The sequence below is a fragment of the Lytechinus pictus genome, unplaced genomic scaffold (assembly GCF_037042905.1).
Source record: "Lytechinus pictus isolate F3 Inbred unplaced genomic scaffold, Lp3.0 scaffold_20, whole genome shotgun sequence".
NCBI lineage: Eukaryota > Metazoa > Echinodermata > Echinoidea > Temnopleuroida > Toxopneustidae > Lytechinus > Lytechinus pictus.
In genome coordinates this window covers 7,838,365-7,859,650 of record NW_026974141.1, presented here as the reverse complement: position 1 = coordinate 7,859,650, position 21,286 = coordinate 7,838,365, and the positions used below count along the sequence as shown (strand labels likewise).

The window sequence follows — 21,286 nt, the reverse complement described above, 5'->3', positions numbered from 1 at the left end:
ACCTGTCAAGCAATGAACCCGGGGGGGCCACTTACATTGACGAGTGGATACCATGCGCGACCAAAAAAACACGTAAAAAGGATGTCCTTTTCACGATAGGGCACGTTACGTACGTAACGTGATAAGGGTGTCAAAAACACAAAAATAATGAAAAAAGGGTGTCTATTTCGCTAGGAAAATTACGTGTTTAGGGTCGAATTTGCGGGAATGATAAAACCAAAAAAAAAAAAGTTTTATAAAGGATGTCCATTTTGCCCCAACACTTCGTGTTTAGAGTCCGATTTGCGCGAGGTGTAGAAGGTGGGGTCGTACTAAACCAAATAAGGTAAAGCCGACGACCGAAGGACCCGTAACAATAAAACATTCCTGTACTTGTTTAGGGGTTGATTTCAGGGAATATTTGCCAAGAGTATCGTTTTGTTTCCAATACTTGTTAAGGGTAGGGTTTCACACGCCAATACTTGTTAAGGGGTGCATTTTCAGAATATGGAAATTACGTGTTTAGGGTGCTTTTCGAGACCCCATGGTCGCGCATGGTATCCACTCGTGAATGGAAGTGGCCCCCCCGGGGCAATGAATCAATCAAACAATCAATTAATCAAGCAATGAATGAATGAATCAATCAATCAACCTATCAATGAATCAATCAACCTGTCAAGCAACGAATGAATCAATCAATCAAGCAATTAATAAATGAATGAATGAATCAATCAATTTATCAATCGATCGATCAGTCAATCAATCAACCAATCAATAAATCGATCAGTCACTTGATCAATCAATCAGTCAGTCAGTCAGTCAATCAATCAATCAATCAAACTGTCAATTAATCAACCTGTAACTCAACTCATGAATGAATGAATCAATCAATATAGACTTTCAAAATACTTAATAGCACCCATGATCACAAGTATCTCATATTTGTTGAGAAAGATTCATTTATTGTGTCAGAATGTATCGTATATAATATCATATCACAATCATAATATTGATACCCAGTACCATATTCTTCTAAATTTTCTTAAATATAAAATCACTATGATTTCTATGTAAAACGTTTTATACAATACCATGAGTATAAAATCAAATAAATACTTGAAGAGAAGTTGTTCTACCTCTTTCTCACATATTTATTAAAAATACCAACGCCTGTTAATAATGGCGCCTCAAAGTTCAGCAACATTTCTGTGTATGAACTACATGTATATAAATGAATGAGGCGTTAGTATAAAATATATTACTGGCACACATAATTGAGGGCATTAGTAAAAATTATATATTTAAGGTATTTTTTTACCATTTCAAAAGTAACAAATGTGGGTAATCATAATAATGCCTGAGCAAAATCCTGTGCATTTTATGTTTTATATGATAGTGATCCTTGTTATTTGATGGTAAACCACGTATCCTTGTCTTAACCAGTTTGAGACTAGTCATGAGAAAACTTGCCATTATTTAAATAAATGACCGGTCACGATAAATGACCAATTTCAGCCAATTACCTGATTACAATAAATCTACAGTACATGTATATCACAATTGTATAATTTAATGACGTTGCAGAGGCAAACGATTGTAACTTTCACAAAGAATACAGACAAATAAAGTCTTTCAATTGGTTTAAAAACAAATGAACATAAGGTTGTGCAAAATAATCAAAAGTTTTGCGGAAAAAAATGCAGACATCTTTCAACATGGCTCATGACATATTAATGAAACTGTCATAATATCGCAGAACACTAGTAATATAACCACAAGCAGTAGATGGCAGGTTCGAATCCCACAGGTTCCAATTTTTTCTGACTTATGATTTTCATTAAAGATCGAGCATGCGATCTTAAACACATAGGAGTAATGCCAAACTGAAAATTTGTTTACAAATTATGATTTCCTCCTATTAAAGCCTCTTTATTCACAATTTCATTATTATAATGTAACAAGTTTTACCACACAACTTTGGATCTGTTCTGACACTTGAAGGCCCGGTTTTCTCATAAGAGGTATCAATTGTACCATGGTACGGGACCATGATTTATGCAGATTTCATGTGTTAGAAATATAACTAGAAAAAAAGTAAAGAATGAATCACACTTTCTTTTAGCGCCCTTTGTTAAAAGCGCACATTTAATGTGATCCCTCCATATAAATACCGTTTTCAGTAACTCGTGATTTTTTGGTCTGCACCAGGCTCGCACTAAAATTGTCCGCACGACAAGCTTTCAGTAAATAGCAGAGCGGTGTTACTTTTACGATCACCCATTCAAATACTTGGGCAAATAATGGAGGTGCTGTCTGGTGCTGCGAATAGCAACGTAAAAATAGAACTGGTCTGGCCCGAACTATTCTAGCATGTGGCATTTATTGACTCAAAAGTTTGCGACTAAGCCCGGAGTTGCTCTGGACAAGCGAGTTACTGAAAGCGGTATTAGTGTATGTGATGAAATAGCGTAATAATGTACAAAAGTGTGCATAGTCAATGGTTTTGTACAATGTTACCATTGAAACCTCTTTCTAGAATACCGGGCCAAAGTGTTTGTATGTGCAGCATGTCTGAATTTAATTTTTAAAAATTTTGCTGAGCTCTTGACATACAGTATCACATCTGATTGAAGTAGGCTATAGAATTCACATCTAGAAGGTACTACAACCACTTTTGATGGAAATTTAGTTATTGATTTTAAGAATATTTTTCAGCAAGGGAATTATCTTTAATGCCCCGTTTTTGGTCTAAAATCATCATAGATGACCCATAGGGTGATCGTATCCTAGCTGCTAATTATACAATGAACTAATACCCCTTTCATAAACCCATCTTCCAAAGAGTAATGCGGATAATTCAATAAAAATTGCATTCACAAACTCCGAAAATAATACGCACTATTTTTACGAGCGCCCGTCCTGAAAAAGGCGGATAATCGTCATGACAACTGCACACGCCCCCTTGGATGCGGTTGTGTTGGAAAAGGACGACCTTGTGACCGCACCATGGCAATTATCCGCATTATTTGGAAATGCGTTCATAAAGTCAAAATCTGGTCCCGATGCCGCTATTATGCGGATAATTGCAGCATAAAAATAATGCGGATAACTCTGGTCCTCCTCCGATTTTACGACCAAATTATGCTGCTATTAGCCGCATAATTGGGTTTATGAAAGGGGTATAAGAGTGGCATACGATGATGGCAAAATTTCGAAGTGTCGTACTTTTCATTACATGTATATGTATGATTTTTATGAAAATTGCAGTATTATTCATTTGAATTTTTCCATTTATTCAATTAAACTGTTTGCTGGGGTGAACTTGACCGACCAAAAAGTGCAAAAATGAGAGAGAGCACTTTGCAAATTTCACATTTCCATACAGACCTATACAATTTATGGAGGAAAAAAATATAATCTTCTATAACAGAAAGGTGGTAGTACTTACACTGCATGAAGGACCTCATACAAAAATACATGCAGTATTCTGTTTAATTAAATTTCCCCAAAACTTGAACAAAATCAAGTTCAGCCATTTTCTTACAAATATTCAAATAAATATTTGAACATAAATTTGTTCCACACCTCTCTGCAATGAAATACAAGCAGGTTAAATCTAGTTAAAAATGCAAACATCTTTGGTGTACCATTATCTAAATCAAATTCAATCAAATTATTGTTGAAATGATTACATTATTGCCTTTTTTTATGATGCAATTGTTTCAAATTGCTGCATAAGTCCCGAAGAGGAATGTACATGATAAAAAAAGAAAAAAGTATCTTTCATCATAAACCAGCATATAACTTTTCTACTAAAAGCTAGCCCAGAGAAGCTATGAATAACATGGAAGGGGTGTCTCACAAAAAATTAAATGTGACTAAAAGTTATAGTCTTAAACTTCTAAAGATGCATCGCTGAGTTGGACAAAGATGCAAGCTACCTGGGGTCCGTTGCAGAAAGAGTTGCGTTTAAACGCAAGTCAAAATATCAATCGCAAGTCCCAAATGCGCGCTGTTGATTGGTTGAAAATCAAGTTACGCATGATTTTTAAAGTTGCGATTGATTGCAACTCTTTCTACAACGGGCCCCTGGGGCCCGTTGCAGAAAGAGTTGCAAGGTATTAATCAATGCAATTGCATGCTACAATGTACATGTAGCTATCAAAGGTACATTAGCACTTAGAGCATATGACTTTAAGTCTCAGTTATAACTTCTTGTGACCCCCCCACCGAATCTCATTACTGAAAGTCCATGAGGTCCCAGTTGCATAAAAGTTACTATTAAGGTAACTTTGCCATTCAATGGTAACTACCATGGTAACGCTGGTCAACAGCCAATCAAAATAAAAAATGGTAACTTTTATGGAACAGCTAGCTAGGATCCCATCTTCTAAAACAAGAATCACTGTCAAAATGCAACCACGCATACAATTTTATTTTGGGAGTGTAAGCATACGGTTCTCCATCTCTTTCTAATAAGCCCACTCACAATACTGCAGGGGGGGTGGTTTCACAAAGTTAAGTGTGACTTCAAGTCATGCTTAAACGGCAACACACATGTGTTATCTAACGTGTATTCAGATTGATTAATCTCATAGTAGTGCGCATCCAGTGCGCATGGTCTGACCAACACGGATATGCGTTATATACCGTACGCAACTGACATTTAAGTGTATGTGACTCTATAATCTTAGTTTGACTGAGGAAGCAAAGATCAACCTTGAAGTGTGTGCAATGAACAAAACATAGAACATAACTTCAAATTATAATCCTTATTCTCACAATAATGATGCAAAATTTGATTCCACTGAGCACTCAAACAGCATGATTTTTATCCTAGTGTTGCAGCTTTATATAAAATTGATACTGATGTAATCTGGAACAATCAAACAATAAAAAAAAAATTATTTTTCATGTACAAATATCTTACCAATAAATGCATTTTCACTGCCCCTCCTCTCCATCATTCCTACTCATATAAATACATACAAATACCTTTTTTTAGCTTCCAAGCTTATAGTATTGCATTATGATAATCAAAACAATAAAAAAAGCCAAAATTGAAGATTATTCCCAAAAGGTAAAAGTAAGGTGATTTCTTCAAAAAACACAAAAACTAAACTTGAACAAAAAAATCAGGAAAAATTAGAAATGGGCAGGAACTCCCAATTTTTCTTACTACTAAATTAATGCAACGCTTTGCTGGTGTTTGCAATGTTGCATGAAGTGCAAATAAAATTTCAAAAATAATATTCACTTTTGCAGCGCTTGATATATATATCAGGGCCCCGTTTTACAAAGAGTTGCGATCGATCTGATCAATTGTAACTATAAAAATCCATCAGTGTCAATTTTTTTTCTACGAAATATCTGCACAATGTCCTTTGTGTGCAAAGAGAAGCGCAGTGAATTTTCAAGAAAACAATGAATGCATGAATATACATCATAGTTAGAAAATATTTTTGAGCAAACATGCATTGCTGGCCGTCCATAGTTGCGATTGATCGGATCAATCGTAACTCTTTTTAAGACGGGGCCCAGAATGACGTCTCTTAGCGCTTTACAAATATACTTTTACCCTGGCTGGGCATCGGATCCTGGCTTGCCTACATACAATATATGTACTTTATTCACTCCCTGGGGACCAATCCAACAAGTTTTCTAACTCATTGTTGCGATTGATCGGATCAATCGTAACTCTTTGTAAGACGGGGCCCAGAATGACGTCTCTTAGCGCTTTACAAATATACTTTTACCCTGGCTGGGTATCGGATCCTGGCTTGCCTACATACAATATATGTCTTTCTTCACTCCCTGGGGACCATTCTAACAAGTTTCAAAACTTGGTGCTAAACAATGCTGGGCATGAGAAAAACCTTTATTCCACACTCACGAAAACTTACCCACTTTTTGGTAAGCTTTCGCTTGCTAGGCTGTGCTAGCTTCGTCGGACCTTCGTCGTAGCTGACGCTGTTGCAGCACAACGGAGTATGGGATCGTACGTCGAGGATAGTGCATATTGACCATCGTGCTGCATCGGCAACAGTGACAGCTACGACGAAGGTCTGACGAAGCTTGCAGCCTAGCAAATAAAGCTTAATAACCAAAAAGCGGGTCGAAATTTTTGTGACTGTGAAATAAAGAACGCTTGTCTATTGGACCTCTAGGAAGAACAGAGCCATTTCATCAATGGCTCTGAATAGAGTGATCCATCCGGATCTTTTTAAGTGTTTACATATTTAATTTTAACATTTTGTATAATGTACTTCGTTGTGATTTTTATACGCGAAATAAAACCAAACCAAACCAATCAAAAGAACCCTTACAGTAAACAATGCTAGGTAAAGCAGGTATGTACATGTACTTTTTATCATATTCATTTTTTCTCTCTCTCAGAAGACATCGTTTGTTGCAGGTATAATCACAAAATGTTTTTGTTCAATTTTGAAAAATTGGAAGCAAGATTTTTTTCTGTTTTATTCCTAATAAACCCTTGAATATGAAAATTTGAGTCAACATGGTTAAGATATCTTATGCAAAAATGTGGTTTGTATCATATCTCATCAAATCCTATCAACAAGCACCCTAGTATATTTTTATTCAAGCGAGGCCATACCAAATGAAATTAAGACTTTAGTTGGAACCTTGGTCAAAATATTGAAGAAAAAAAAATTATTGTATATAATTAAATGTCAGGATGAAGAAAACCTAAACTCGGGGGAAAACATTACCAAATGTCACTTACGCCATAGAAATGTGATTAAATGTGATCAAAATATTGAAAAAAAAAATTATTGCAAGTAATTAAATGTCAGGATGAAGAAAACCTAAACTCGGGGGAAAACATTACCAAATGTCACTTACGCCATAGAAATGTGATTAAATGTGATCAAATATTGAAAAAAAAAAATTATTGCAAGTAATTAAATGTCAGGATGAAGAAAACCTAAACTCGGGGGAAAACATTACCAAACGTCACTTACGCCATACAAATGTGATTAAAATCATTCTTGGATTACTTAACAAACACAGTGAAAGTATCAAATGTAAAGTACATATTTATGTTTTGCAACCCCCCCATAAACCCACACATCTTATGTAGTACAACTATTTGTTTAAGTATAGTGTATTTGATATAAATTGATATATAGATTGAATATAAATGGTAGGCTGACTCGACATTATTAAAAGAAATATGTACCCTTTTATGAACTTGCTGGACAACTGGCCTGCGTGTACAAAAGCTTTGATGGATTCATTGTTAATCAAGTACACCAAGTAAGTTTGATCACAATTTCATCCATAAATTTATTTTTTTCGAGAATGATGAAAAATAAAGCTGATTGTTATGGTATAGTTATGGCACAGTTTGAAAACATGATCAAACACTTAGTTTGAATTTGATGAAGAACTATGTATCATTCTAAATTGCATATGTTCCTTGACAGCTATCTTGCTGAATTCTACAGTTAATGATTTTCACTGACAAGTGTTATAAGCTACTGAAATCCTTGCATCTGATTGGCTCAGGGCAAATTTGTGAGTTAATATCCTTGACAAGGTGTTTCATGAAACCCTGCCCTGATCACTCTGCCCACTATGTAACATCCCACCGCTGCCACCAAAAGAGGACAAGGAGCCAAAGGCGGTAGTTTCCGCATTAACTTGCATCACATATGTCAGCTCATGTTGCAACAATTCTTACCACAAAAGAACCCTACACTATGGCCCGTATTCTGAAGTCAGGTTTAACTTAGACCACGGTCTAACTCTGTGGTAAAATTATGGGGAGCCAAAAGTTCAAAAATTCTGTTTATATTGTATATTTCTCATGTTTACTATTTTGTTTCCTTTTGCTATCATAATGAAGAAAAGTACTTCAGTTATCATTCCCAGACAATTATGAACAATTTGGGTGTCATAGGAGTTAATAATATATATTGAACGTGTACTGTAAGGGTTTGTGCTCCAATTGGCTCTCCATAGTTAAACCACAACTTTAAACCAGGGTTTAATTTAAACCTGAGTTCAGAATACAGGCCTATGTGTTCAGAGACATCGAGATAGGAGCCAATGCAGCAGGAACACATGTATAGTCTTCAAGTGGCTATGGGCTTTGGCAGCTACATCCTTCAAAATCCTTGCATCTGATTGGCTCAGAGCAAATGCTTCATGAAACCCTCCCCTAATCGCACTGCCCACTATGTAATCATCCCACCGCTGCCACCAAAAAAGGATGAGGAGCCAGAGGCGGTAGTTTCTACATTAACCTGCATCATATATGTCAGATCACACTGCAACAACTCTTACCACAAAAGAACCCTACACTATGTGTTAAGAGACATCCAGACAAGAGCGATTGCTGCAGGAATCTAGTCATCAAGTGGCTATGGGCTTTGGCAGCTACATCCTTAAGAAATCCTGGCCTTTTTCTGTGCCTGCACTTAAAGCTATTAAGGTTTCATGACAAAGTCTACACCGCATCTTTCAGTAGGAATTCTGTCCAGCCTCTCTCTCTTTCTCTCTGCAGATTCCCTGCATTCTCCATTTCTTTTTTTATGCTGAAATGGGAGGACTAGTGACGAAAAATGCTGAGTGGGATTCTTGCAGACTTGTCAAGGTGCCTTACATGGAATGTATGACTTAGTGATGGTGAATAAGATGGGGCTTTATTTACACATACAGGTACATTCAATGCAATGCATATCACTCTATAAAGGCCATGAAGATCTTTTATTTGCATGTGAGACTCTGTAATAATGCATACATGAAGCTTACTATCTACCGATCATTTATTTGGTTGCTGTCACACAACAAACTTCTCTGAAGACATCGTATAAACCTCTAGTGGTGTACTGATTATGGTTCTTTGTACTCCAAAAGCTTTCTGTCTTGGCTCAAGGATGGGAACTAGCAGCAATTCACAAGGTCATCCTGCAGCCAACAGCAAGTGACTGTTGAGCAGTCACAATTCTTTTGGAATGTGAAGTGCTTCTGAAGGTGCATGGATTAAGAACTTTGCATGTTTCCATCTATCTAGACATTGGTGTTAATCCTAGATTGCCCTTGATAGTCAACATGATTTTTCAGAGACGATAGCATCAGCAAAGAATTATGATCTTTACCAGATACTACTACAGCAATATCTGTAAAGCCCACTCCACTGTTCAACAGGAACACCCATGCCTTCCTTGAGGAGAGCATCAGAAGATTGGATGCGACCAATCTTCACCAGACAGATATGGATAGAACATATCCCAACTGCAAAAAGCGAGATACTGGGTAACTGTGACCTTCAAGCCATTTTCTCCAAAGACAGTATCAGCAAGAGATGCTGGGGACCCAAGCGATCTTCACCAGACAGCTATGGTAGTACACCCATCTGCAAAACTCTGGCTTGTGTCTAGCTGCAACCTTTACACCATTTTCCTCAAAAAGACAGTATCTGCAAGAGATGAGCCCATTTTAACTGATCTTCACTCGAACCACCATCTAACAGGAAACTTCAAGCCACTTTCCTCAAAGACAGTATCTGGAAAATGGGACCAAACTGATCTTCACTAAACAGCTTTGAGTGGTATAAACCTAATCTTCTCTCTAGCTGTTACCGTCGAGCTTTTTTCCTTGAAGACAGCAACTGCAAAAGCTGGAGTCACAGCGATCTTCACTGATCTGACATTTTTGACAAGTACATCCCATCCTGTTCAACCTGAGCTTCTGTCTAGCAGTAACCTTCAAGCCATTTTCCTTGAAGACAGCATCTGCGAGTAATGAGGCACTCCATTCAAACATCTACGTATGGAATGGCCAAACTGCAAAACCTGAGAAACTGCCTATCCGGGACGTTGGAGACATCTCCCTTTACGTATCAGTGCTACCGCTCGCTGCCCGTCTAGAACTATCCTCCTCATCTTCGTCCTCTGAGGAAGATGATGACGTTGTTGTCTTACTGGAAGGCTTTGGTCTCCTCACGGGTTGGGGTGTGGTCCGGTCAACCAGGATATTCAAGAGTTGCATACACTTGTCCAGCTTCCGATCCATCAATTGAATCTGAGTGACAAATTAATTAATAAAATAGACCATACAACCAATCAGTTTTGACTTTAATCATACAAAAATAGCTCATAATCCAATTGAAACCAATAAATATCATGAGCTGTGTTATTATTGATATGTAAAGAAATCTGTAGAAATCTAAAAATATAAACTGCTAGAGAGATATATTGCAACATCCATTAATACCTTTAGAATTCAAGTCCCAGTAACATAAAATAAACAGTCGACCATAACTAATTGGAACTAAGCTTATGGAAAACTAAGTACCTGTATAAAAAGATGAAATTGCCTCTAAGAATTGATGGTATCATTTAATTTTATATGGCTCTTAAATGTAAAAAAAAAATTTCAGTAAACCTCAAGCATTGTGTTTAAAAGTGAAATAAACACATAACACTGGATATAACTGCAATGTGAGGCAATGCACAACAAAATAAAAACTCACATTTTGTTCCACTACAGCAACTCTTGCAACAACTGTTTGCCGCTTTCTGTCTCCTAAAGAATAAAATCAACAAACTAATATTAGTCGTGGCTTTAAAAATGCAAAAATAAAAACAAACCAGATAATCATCTGCAGTATGAAAATAGATCATTATCAGAAAACTCCTGTATTTTTAAAATTATCTAGAGCACTTTCTGTTTTTTTAAATAATTTACGAAGGCAAGATAATTTAATTAAAATATATAATTTAAAGGTTAGTATTTACATTGTTCATTGTTTTATATAGAGGTCCAGAGGCACATTTAGAAAACATTACTGTAATTTCTCTCTATCCTAAATGCTGGTAATCACAAAGAGAATATTGTTAGAAACAGGTAAAAAAAACATACTGAAAAAATGATATCATTCTCGGTACATTATGTTGGGTTATTGCTGAATAAAAGCCATTCTACTAAAGCTAATCATTACAGACTCAAAATTGGCAACAGTCGCCCTTTCAATATGCACATTGGCAATTTTCTGTTAAATTCATCATAAGTTTTGACTTTAAATTGTCATTTAAAAAATTTGGCAAATGAATAGAAAATTAATGACTGTTGCCAATTTGAAGATAAAAGAATAAAGATCAATCTCATCGGTATGTAAGATGTGTGCATCTACATGTATGATGATATCATTTTCTTACCAAAAAGCATTGATCCTGGTTTTCCTAACGTAGTATCGATTCTTCTCTGTAATTCTTTGATTCGGACCATCATGTTTAGGTGGCCCTGTGAGTACTGCTCTATGACATCTCTGACATCGTATGGTTTTCTAGCTTGCTGTCAATGAAGAATGATAAAAAAGACCCGATTAGAGATCTCAATGATGAAGGGTAAAAGATTGAGATTTTAAAGGACAAGTCCACCCCAACAAAAATCAACAAACATTTGATTTGAATAAATAGAGAAAAATCCAACAAGCATAATGCTAAAAATTTCATCAAAATCAGATGTAAAATAAGAAAGTTATGACATTTTTAAGTTTCACTTAATTTCTCAAAACAGTTATATTCACATCTTGGTCGATATGCAAATAAGGGGACTGATGACATCATTCACTCACTATTTCTTTTGTATTTTATTATACGAAACATGAAATATTCTAATTTTCTTCCCATTGTCCTTTGAAACAAAGTTTTATTTCTCCCTGAACATGTGATTACCATTGTTTAACATTTTTTGGTTCAGTCAAGTTTGTCCTTATTGTCAAATCTGTAAAAATTGAAATCTTGTACAATTCAAACAATAAAACACAAAAGAAATAGTGAGTGAGGGACATCATCGATTCTCTCATTTGCATGTGACTAAATTGTGCACTTAACTATTTTGTGAAAAATAAGCGAATCTTTAAAATGCCATAACTTTCTTATTTTACATCTGATTTTGATGAAATTTTCAGTGTTGTGCTTGTTGGATTTTTCTGTTTTTATTCAATTAACTTTTTTCTGGGGGTGGACTTTTCCTTTAACTGGCTTTGCTCAAGTTGTCACCTTGTCGTACCTTGTTTGTGTCTATACTATTTATAAGGTTATTCATAAATAGAGGCTGCACTCTACAAACCCTGCTTTCTTAGCAGTCCCCCCCCCCCCATTTCCAACCTGTTTGTATGATAATCTTGACTACACATTGTTTGTAGAAATTTGCTTATGTATTATTGTTTATATAAAAATGAATGAAACCAGACATTACATTCTACGGTAATTGTTTGAAATGGAAATAAACAAAATCTGAAATGGATCCTCAAAATTAAGATGAATTATTTCACGTACCTGGAATTTTCTCCTTGCGACAAAATACCTAATTTTTCTTATTGCACGAATTGCATTTTTATGGGCATCTGTGAGTCTGGAAAGTGGAAAAGAATCAAAATAGAACAACAACTGATATTATTTACCAAAACTGAAATAAACATTTGTCACTAAAAAAATCCCACTATAAGTCAGCAGATACATGTATACATGTAAGCATTCAAAATTTGCCTTAATTAATCAACCATTAATCAACTTTAATAGACAGGTGTAATTCATTGAATACAAAGAATTTCAGAGTACTAGAAATGTAAATGTTTCATTCAAATATAAGGCAAAGCTCAGTAGCATTTTGTAGTATTATTTGTTAGGTTGTACATGAGACAATTTACCTCATTTATGCTTTTAAACCCACATTGAAATCCTCAAGTCAATTACTCCTGGCAAGATATATAGCATGCAAGTTGGTCAATTGTCTGGCTAAAAGACAAGAAGTACATGTACTTGTGTATTGGCTGGAGCCCAATTTATTCATGATACGCCTTCATGGCCTGCTATTCAAATATGAAGTCCAGAGCATGCTCAATAACTGAAGGTCACATTTCATGCTCAATCAAGAGTTCCCTCGCTTGGGCTGATATAGATAGGGTTTCTAAAAACTTCAACTACTAATCTTGAGGAAGGAAAAATTATGCTAGAATCCCGAGATTTGAGCAAACTTAGTCTGATAGGGAACTTAAGCTAATCAGTGCACACTTTAAGTTGGCAGCACAATGAAATAAACAAAAATACTGTTAAAACGTGCAAATTGGCAATTCGTTGTCAATATTTTGCTTGTATTACCTATTTTGACTAATGTTATATCTGTTTCTAATTTTGTCAAAGTATGAAAATGAATAAAAAATTTACCATTGTTGCTAATTATAATAAAAGGAGCATAAGGCAAATGGAGAATTTGAACAAATCCTCATATATCATTCATTGGCAACACAATAAAACAATAACATCCCTGTTTAAAAATGCAAATTGCCAATTTTATATTAAAAATTTACATGTATTATCCATTTTGACTAATATCATATCCATCAAATAATATCCATATTCAATTTTGCCAAAGAATGAAAATGAATAGAAAATTCACGATTGTTATGGCTACAAGATGGAAACGAAAGAATCACAGTTCGAAAGTGAAAATTGGCAACACTTAAAAATACTTTACTTGTATCATCTATTTTGCCTCATGTTATTTATCCATATTTATGTGAAGTATGTAAATGAATAGAACATTAACAATCATTGCCAATTTGAGGATCAATAATAGATTTAACCTTGATCTTGACTTACGTGGTTATTGTTTCAGGCACATAGGGAAGGCTATAGTTATCACTCTCGTCGTGGGCATCAAGGCAAATAATATCTCCCATTCTCATTGTTTTCTGCGAGCTGTCCGAGACCGACAACTCGACCGCTCTTTTCCTATTGGGGTTTCCTAGGAATAAGAAATATAATCATTAAGGAGAAAGAATTCCAAGTTAAAGAAATTGGTATTATTGCTTGAGTTATTTATATGTTGATTTATTGTTCCCTAAATTTCAATCACCAACATTTGCAAACACGTTTGTATTCAATAGAGTATGTGATGAATGTCCTTTGGCAAGGCACTTCACCACATTTGCCACTCTCCACCCAGGTGTTAAATGGGTAACTGGTAGGATGTGGACATCGGTGTGATTAAATTGGCATGTGTGCAATGATTAAAAAAATGGTTGCCTGGCCAGGATGCTCCCCAGGGAGTGGAGACAGTGCACTTAATGTGTGGAACAATGATGGATCCCACGACAGGGGTAATAATCATTACAATGTAAAGTGCTTAAAAACATAAAGTATGAAGCGCTATAATGTAAAAATAATTGTATTATCATTATTATTATTATTATTGTTGTTATTGTTATTATTGTCATTATTATTATCATTATTATCATTATTATCATTATTGTTCTCATTATTATTATTATTAATATTAATATTATTATCATTATTATTATTATTATCATTATTATTCTTATTATTATCATCATCATTATTATTATTATTATGAATGAGATCAACCCGTCACTCATTGAAGAAAGTCTTCAGACTTTGAACCAAAAGGTCCAGGGTTCAAATCCCACTGCTGCACTCACGTCCTTTGGCAAGGTATTTATCTACATTTGCAACTCACCATCCAGGTGAAGTAAATGGGTACTCAAAAGGAAGGAACTCATGGTAGTCTTTTTTTGCTGGGGTATTAGTATGCAGCAAAGTAAAAACATTGTATCAAGGGACGCATCAATGTTGAATATCATTATCATTTATAAATTTTGTTAAACTCATTTTAAGATGTCAGAAAATTTGGCTATGTAGAAATTTCTATACGGGGCCCCTAACCAACTCAGACTTTTGATGGGCTGTAGATCAACTTGAAATCTCTTCATTCATGGGGGACTCAAAGACCCAAAATTGGGATTTTACAAGTACCTGCAGTCGGTTCTTCCATGTAGCAAACCATGTCGCCGCCGGCACCCGCTGCCGCCACTGCAACCGATCCAGCCAAGTTACAGGCAACCCCACCGGCGATTAACGGCGATATCTTATCCGCCGGCGGAGAGGAGGCATTGGAATTTGAATTCTGGTTCGGAGCCGACGTCGGCTGCTCGCACAGTTCGAGGAGCGTAGTTGGCAGGAGCGCCTCCTTGAGGCTTAGCTTGGAGCTTTTCCGCCGCTTCAACGCGAGGTGAGGTTTGACGGAGTTCATGACCCCTGATATTTGGTTAGGCACGGATTGTTGCAAGCTGGGTGTTGGGGGCGCTAAGTGGATTTTCCATGTGGCTTCTGATTTGAAGCCATCCTGATTTGATGCATATAGCCTCCAGGCACACTGTAATGCACACATAAAAATCAAATAAATAATGATTAAATTAATCAAAGCATTTATTCCTTCTTATGTTGTTGGGATAAACCCTTGCATTTCTGACTTCAGGGAACTACATGTATCAAAAGAGCAATTAAGTTTTACTTCTGAAAATTACATGAAAATCACTTAGATTGAAAAGAATTGAAAAATAAATCAAAAAGTGAATTGAAAGTAGATTAATATTAATTGAAAATGAACGTAAATGAATGAAAAATCAAATGAAAATGAATGTAAGTGAATGAAAAATCAAATGAAAATGAATGTAAGTGAATGAAAAAATCAGATGAAAATGAATGTAAATATATGAAAAATCTAATGAAAATGAATGTAAATGAATGAAAAATAAAATGAAAATGAATGTAAGGAAATGAAAAATCAAATGAAAATAAATGAAAAATCAAATGAAAAATGAATGTAAATGAATGAAAAATTGATTAAAAATTAATGGAAATGTAATAGAAAAATGAAATTAAATGTAAAACTTAAATGAGAATTAACTGATTAATTTGTTGAAAATAAACGCAAAATGAAAGAAAATTGAAATGAAAAGGAATGAAAATGAATGGAAATGGCAAAATGAAAGTAATTGGAAATTGAATGAAAATAAAAAATAATGATAAGTGAATTTCACCTGTATAAGGGTGGCAGCAGCAGGAATCTGACGACTGAAATGTTTTTGCCTCTGCTTGTGTTGTACCTTTAAAGCAAACCCAGAACCTAAAATACCCTGTATTTTAAAGAAATCCAATGAAATAAAAAGAATAAGATGAATGTCAAACTGGCATTGTGTTTATATTGCGGCGGTCATCCGAACCGTCGTATCACACATACGACGGTGAAAACCCATTTCAGAGAAAATCGACTTCAAAGTTTACTATAATTTTCACACTTAGTTCTCCAGCCTTACATCATATTCATTGCTAGAAAAGTACATGGTTGGAAAGACCAAGACAATTGCTTGACAATGGTATCCTTATTTTTACACAAAACGAAGGATCATAGAAAATATCGCAAAAGAGCTCCGTGCTTGTAATTTCGGTTTGAGCGGTTTAGATTTCCCCTGTACAAAAAGGCCATCGGGAATACAACAATCCTGACCGCGATTTCAATGCGCGTGGTCAGTCAAAATGTCTTATCGCTTTTTACGTGCAAAGTCAATGCAGTGCAGATGGCCGATACAACAGTTTGATTGACCGCGCGCATTGAAATCACGGTCAGTGAAAACGTTGTATCGCTCTGCTACAGTAAACGTTTCCAATGGGATTTGCGCATTTTATTAAAAATTTGTATGGCATCGCCGTAAAAATCCCCTCATATCTCAGAAACTAAAATAAATTGCTGCCTAGAAATTCAGTTATGAATAGAATAGGACTTTACATTCATTTTCTGCAAAAATCTCAAAATCAATTTTTGACCAAAAATGACTGATACGACAGTTCGGATGAACGCCGACGATATCTTCAAAATCCTCATACTATTGTTAGTATTTGTTGTGTAATACACAATATATATATATTTTTTTTTAGAAATCTCTTCTTCACTCCAAAATGTTTTGTTGCCTAGTGAGAATAAAAAACAATCTTTTGGTGTATAATCTCTGTTAATCCCTCCCCTTTCAACTATCATTCCATCTGTTTCATTTATATCTCATCCATCCTTCTCTCTGTGTATACCTCAAATTCCCTCTCTTTTCCATATTTCATCCTCCACATCCAATCCCTATTTATTGCCTCCCATCTCTTACCCCTCTCCCCCCTCTCTCTCTGTTATATTCTCCATTCCCCCACTGCCCCATCCATCTCTCTCTCTCTCGTTCTTTCATTTTCTTTCTGTTTATTTCTGCACTGCGCTCCTTCGCTCTCCTTTCAGAGAAATATGGAATCTCTAAATATCATTCTCGATAAATCATTAAAATGCAATCACGGCATGAAAATAATAACCTACATACGCAATATAACATAAAATATCAAATTAGTTACGATTTCAAGCTGTGCAATTACATGTAGCAGACGCAAAACTATTGTTGAATTTTAGTACCATTACGTACACTGTCACTCAATGCAATATCACATTCAAATATGACGTGAACAAAATGACTGTTGCACTTGATAACATATTAAAAGGTAATAGAATGGAAATCACACGTCTAATATAGGCACCTTCAGACCGACCAAAAATGTGGGAATACCGGGTATTCTGTGATGAGGAAATTTACTCTGATCTACCCTGATAAAAAAATACCAGGCATTTTTTTAAAATGAAAAATCCATATTTCATTGTTCAAGATAGAAAACCTCCAAAAATCAATTTTGCCAAATTGATTGTGGTCCAGGCAGCCAATGAGCAGTGCCAGATTGACGTTGCTCTATCCCTTAAATCGTTGAACGTCAATCAGGGAAGCAGCAAATTCCATCTGGCTGGGACTTGAAATCCTGACCTCCCGGCTATGAGCAAGACTGACACCGGTATTACCAGACTGAAAGCTAGTGCATACCTTGGAAGTAGGCATAAAGTTATACAAAACTACAACTTATTAGTTGTAATATTCCTGAAAGACATTATACGTCATAGAGTAGGGACATGTGCCTGTCAAAATTGTGAGAATCTTTGTTTCCAAAGTTACAGGTAATGTATGTACATGTATATAGCATTTATGAGGCGCCGATTTTATCAAGTTGCCTATCCCCGGCTGTAGCTCAAGCTGCTGAAGGCGCTTGGTGCATTCAAGGAATTAATCCTGCCAGGTACCCATTCACCTCACCTGGGTTGAGTGCAGCACAATGTGGATGCATTTCTTGCTGAAGGAAAACACGCCATGGCTAGGATTTGAACCCATGACCCTCTGTTTGAAAGGCAAGAGTCAGAACCACTAGACCTCGACGCGCCCACTTTCTCACAGTTATTCTTGCAGTTTGAAAGCAATTAAGTGATGAAAACTATCCCATCCTAGCGCATATGCTGGGTGCAGACGAGGGTGCTTGAATCGCTGGCTTGGTCAGCTAGCGCGTTTGAATAATGCGCCTCGTCAACTTCTGAGGACTTGCCCCAAAAGGGTCTGTTGTTTGGGTAAGTATGAATGCCAAGAATAGTTATTAGGTATTTCAAGTTCTCATAAATTTATTTATAAGTATTTTGGAGATCGAGTCGGCATGAAAGCACCTTATTTGACTACAACATAATCAGTAATCCCTAAAATTGGAATACGCGATACAACATGTCGACTATCTTAAAATTAGATTTTTAGGGGAAACCCCTCCGGGTTTTGGAGTGAAATCGAAGCATGAAGATTAATACTTTCAATGCCTCAAGCAATTCAGCTGTAAAATGAATGTTGGAGAACTTTTCTAAAAAAAAAAAACATCAGAGACTTGTAGCAATTTAATTTTCTTACAATGACCAAATAGTTGATTTGTATGATTGATTACACATATTTTTTTCAACTCATTGAACATTTGATTTGCATACATGTAATTGATCGCACATGAAAATACAATCAACTCATTGAAAAAAAAAATCAGGCTCTTCACTTCTTCCTAATAACCTTCATGTTTCAAGGCCAAGATATTTTTTAAGTGTACATTATTGTTGTTAATATCAAAAGTGATAGGTATACAAGAGTAAATCAGAAGTCATAGAGTTAAAGTCAAATGTGAAATGCTTGTACCGGTAAAACAGAACTCACTGGCCCGTATTCTGAAGTCAGGTTTAATTTAGACCATGGTCTAACTCTGTGCTAAATTTATGGGAGGCCAACAATTCAAAATTTCTGTTTCTATTGTATATTTCTTATGTTTAATATTTAGCTTTCATAATAAAGAAAATTACTTCAAAATACTTAATTCATCCTTCCCAGACAATTATGAACAATTTGGGTGTCATATCAGTTGGATAAATTGGATGTGTACTGTTAAGGATTTGTGCCCCAATTGGCTCTCCATAGTTAAACCACGACTTTAAACCAGGGTTTAATTTAAACCCGAGATCAGAATACTGGCCATATAGTTAATGTCAAATGCAAAATGCCTGCAAGAGTAAAAACAGAAGAAAAAGTTTATGTCAATGTGAAAGGCTTGCAGAAGTTAAACGGGAGACTTAGAGTTAATGTCAAATGTGAAAGAATTGCACAAGGCCTGTAGTAAACATATAATTAATTTGAATGCAAAATGTTTCCAAGAGTAAATAACAATGAATCATTCTTTTATAGCGCATATACATGTATCACACAAAATAAAATTCAAGGACCTATGTGCTCGGAGTTAGGAAAAAAAGTAAAATATAAGAATATAAAGGAAAAGAATCTTTGAACACACAATATACAACAAAACCAAAATGCACTATTTAAAGGAATAAAAGAGATCTGTCTTCAATAGACCCTTAAAATTCTCTGTCGTAACAGCACATCAAAGATAGGTAGTAGTAGACACAGAGTAAATGTCACGTGGTAAAGACAGTCATCACTGCGGAGGGCCTACTTGAGTATTGCCTTGATCAGTGTGGCTTACAAGCCAGACAGTGGCTTATACTACTTGTGACATATCTTCTGAATGTCTCTCCTTCACCTTGACATATCTGTCTTACCATCCTACCCCCCCCCCCCGGACACCCCCGGTCTCTTAATCAGAAACATTGCCAGAGGCTGTGCTGCGGTCAAAACTACAGATTGGCGATATGATGAACGACTTGTCGTAATCTCTTAATGAAAACTGTCCGTTTCAGGCGAATCATCACCAAATGTGCACTTATGTTGTTTGCAGTGCTAGATGGATAATTCCGTCTTTGCATTTGTTTAACAAAAGAGAAAAAATAAATTCTGCCCTTAGAAAGATAATATCATTCATTTAATTGAATTTGTAAAACCTTTATTTATTTTTTATCTACATTTAACTTAGTATGCTAGTTTTCTGATAGAGAATATCCAATTCATCTGAAACAAGAACATTTTAGTGAAGACCTGAAACAAAACTATTATACCTGTAGCATTGTTACAGATCTGAAACGAGACTAATGAAGATCACAAACGAGACTAATGAAGATTTGAAGCAAGAATATTGAATAAAGATATGAAACAATACTATCAAATGAAGATCTGAAACAAAACTATCAAAGGACAATATGAAAGAAGACTATCTAATGAAGATATGAAATAAGACTATCTAATGAAGATCTGAAACATGACTATCTAGTGAAGATTTAAATCAAGACGAATAAAAATCTGAAACAAGACTATCTAATCTGAATCGAATGAAGATCTGGATCAAGGCTATCATAATAAAGATCTGAAACAAGACTATCTAATGAAGATATGAAAGACTATCTAATGAAGATACATTGTATAAAAGACTATCTACTGAAGATGTGAAACAAGATGAGACTATCGAATGAAGATCTGAAATAAGACTATCTAATGGAGATATGAAATAAGACTATCTAATGGAGATATGAATAAGACTATCTAATGAAGATATGAACAAGACTATCAAATGAAGATCTGAAACAAGACAATCATTTGAAGATCTGAAACAAGACTATCTAATGAAGATCTGAAATAAGACTATCTAATGGAGATATGAAACAAGACAGTCTAATGGAGATATGAATAAGACTATCTAATGAAGATATGAACAAGACTATCAAATGAAGATCTGAAACAAGACAATCATTTGAAGATCTGTAATAAGACTATCAAATGAAGATTCGAAATAAGACTATCTAATAGAAATATGAAACAAGATTATAATGATGAAGATCTGAAACAACAGGATCATTTGAAGATCTGAAATAAGACTATCTAATAGAGATATGTAAAAACAAGACTATCTGATGAAGATCTGAAACAAGACTATCTAATAGAGATATGAAACAAGACTATCTGATGAAGATCTGAAACAAGACTATCTAATAGAGATATGAAACAAGACCATTAAATGAAGATCTGAAACAAAACTATCTCATGAAGATCTGAAATACGACTATCTTATGAAAATCTGAAACAAGACTATCTAATGAAGATCTGAAACAAGACAATCATTTGAAGATCTGAAACAAGACTATCTAATGAAGATCT

General features: G+C 35.3%; 1 protein-coding gene across 1 annotated transcript; it reads right to left on the bottom strand.

Annotated features, from left to right (window-relative positions):
• Nucleotides 1-6,234: 6,234 nt before the first annotated feature.
• LOC129282823 (potassium voltage-gated channel subfamily KQT member 2-like) lies at nucleotides 6,235-15,944 on the bottom strand. The gene is made up of 7 exons (XM_054918684.2): nucleotides 15,854-15,944; nucleotides 14,787-15,186; nucleotides 13,614-13,758; nucleotides 12,291-12,366; nucleotides 11,166-11,301; nucleotides 10,481-10,533; nucleotides 6,235-10,029 (listed from the first exon to the last, which is right to left on the bottom strand). The coding sequence occupies exons 2-7, from the start codon at nucleotides 15,061-15,063 to the stop codon at nucleotides 9,841-9,843; spliced, it is 876 nt and encodes a 291-aa protein (XP_054774659.2). The 5' UTR covers nucleotides 15,064-15,186; nucleotides 15,854-15,944; the 3' UTR covers nucleotides 6,235-9,840.
• Nucleotides 15,945-21,286: the final 5,342 nt, after the last annotated feature.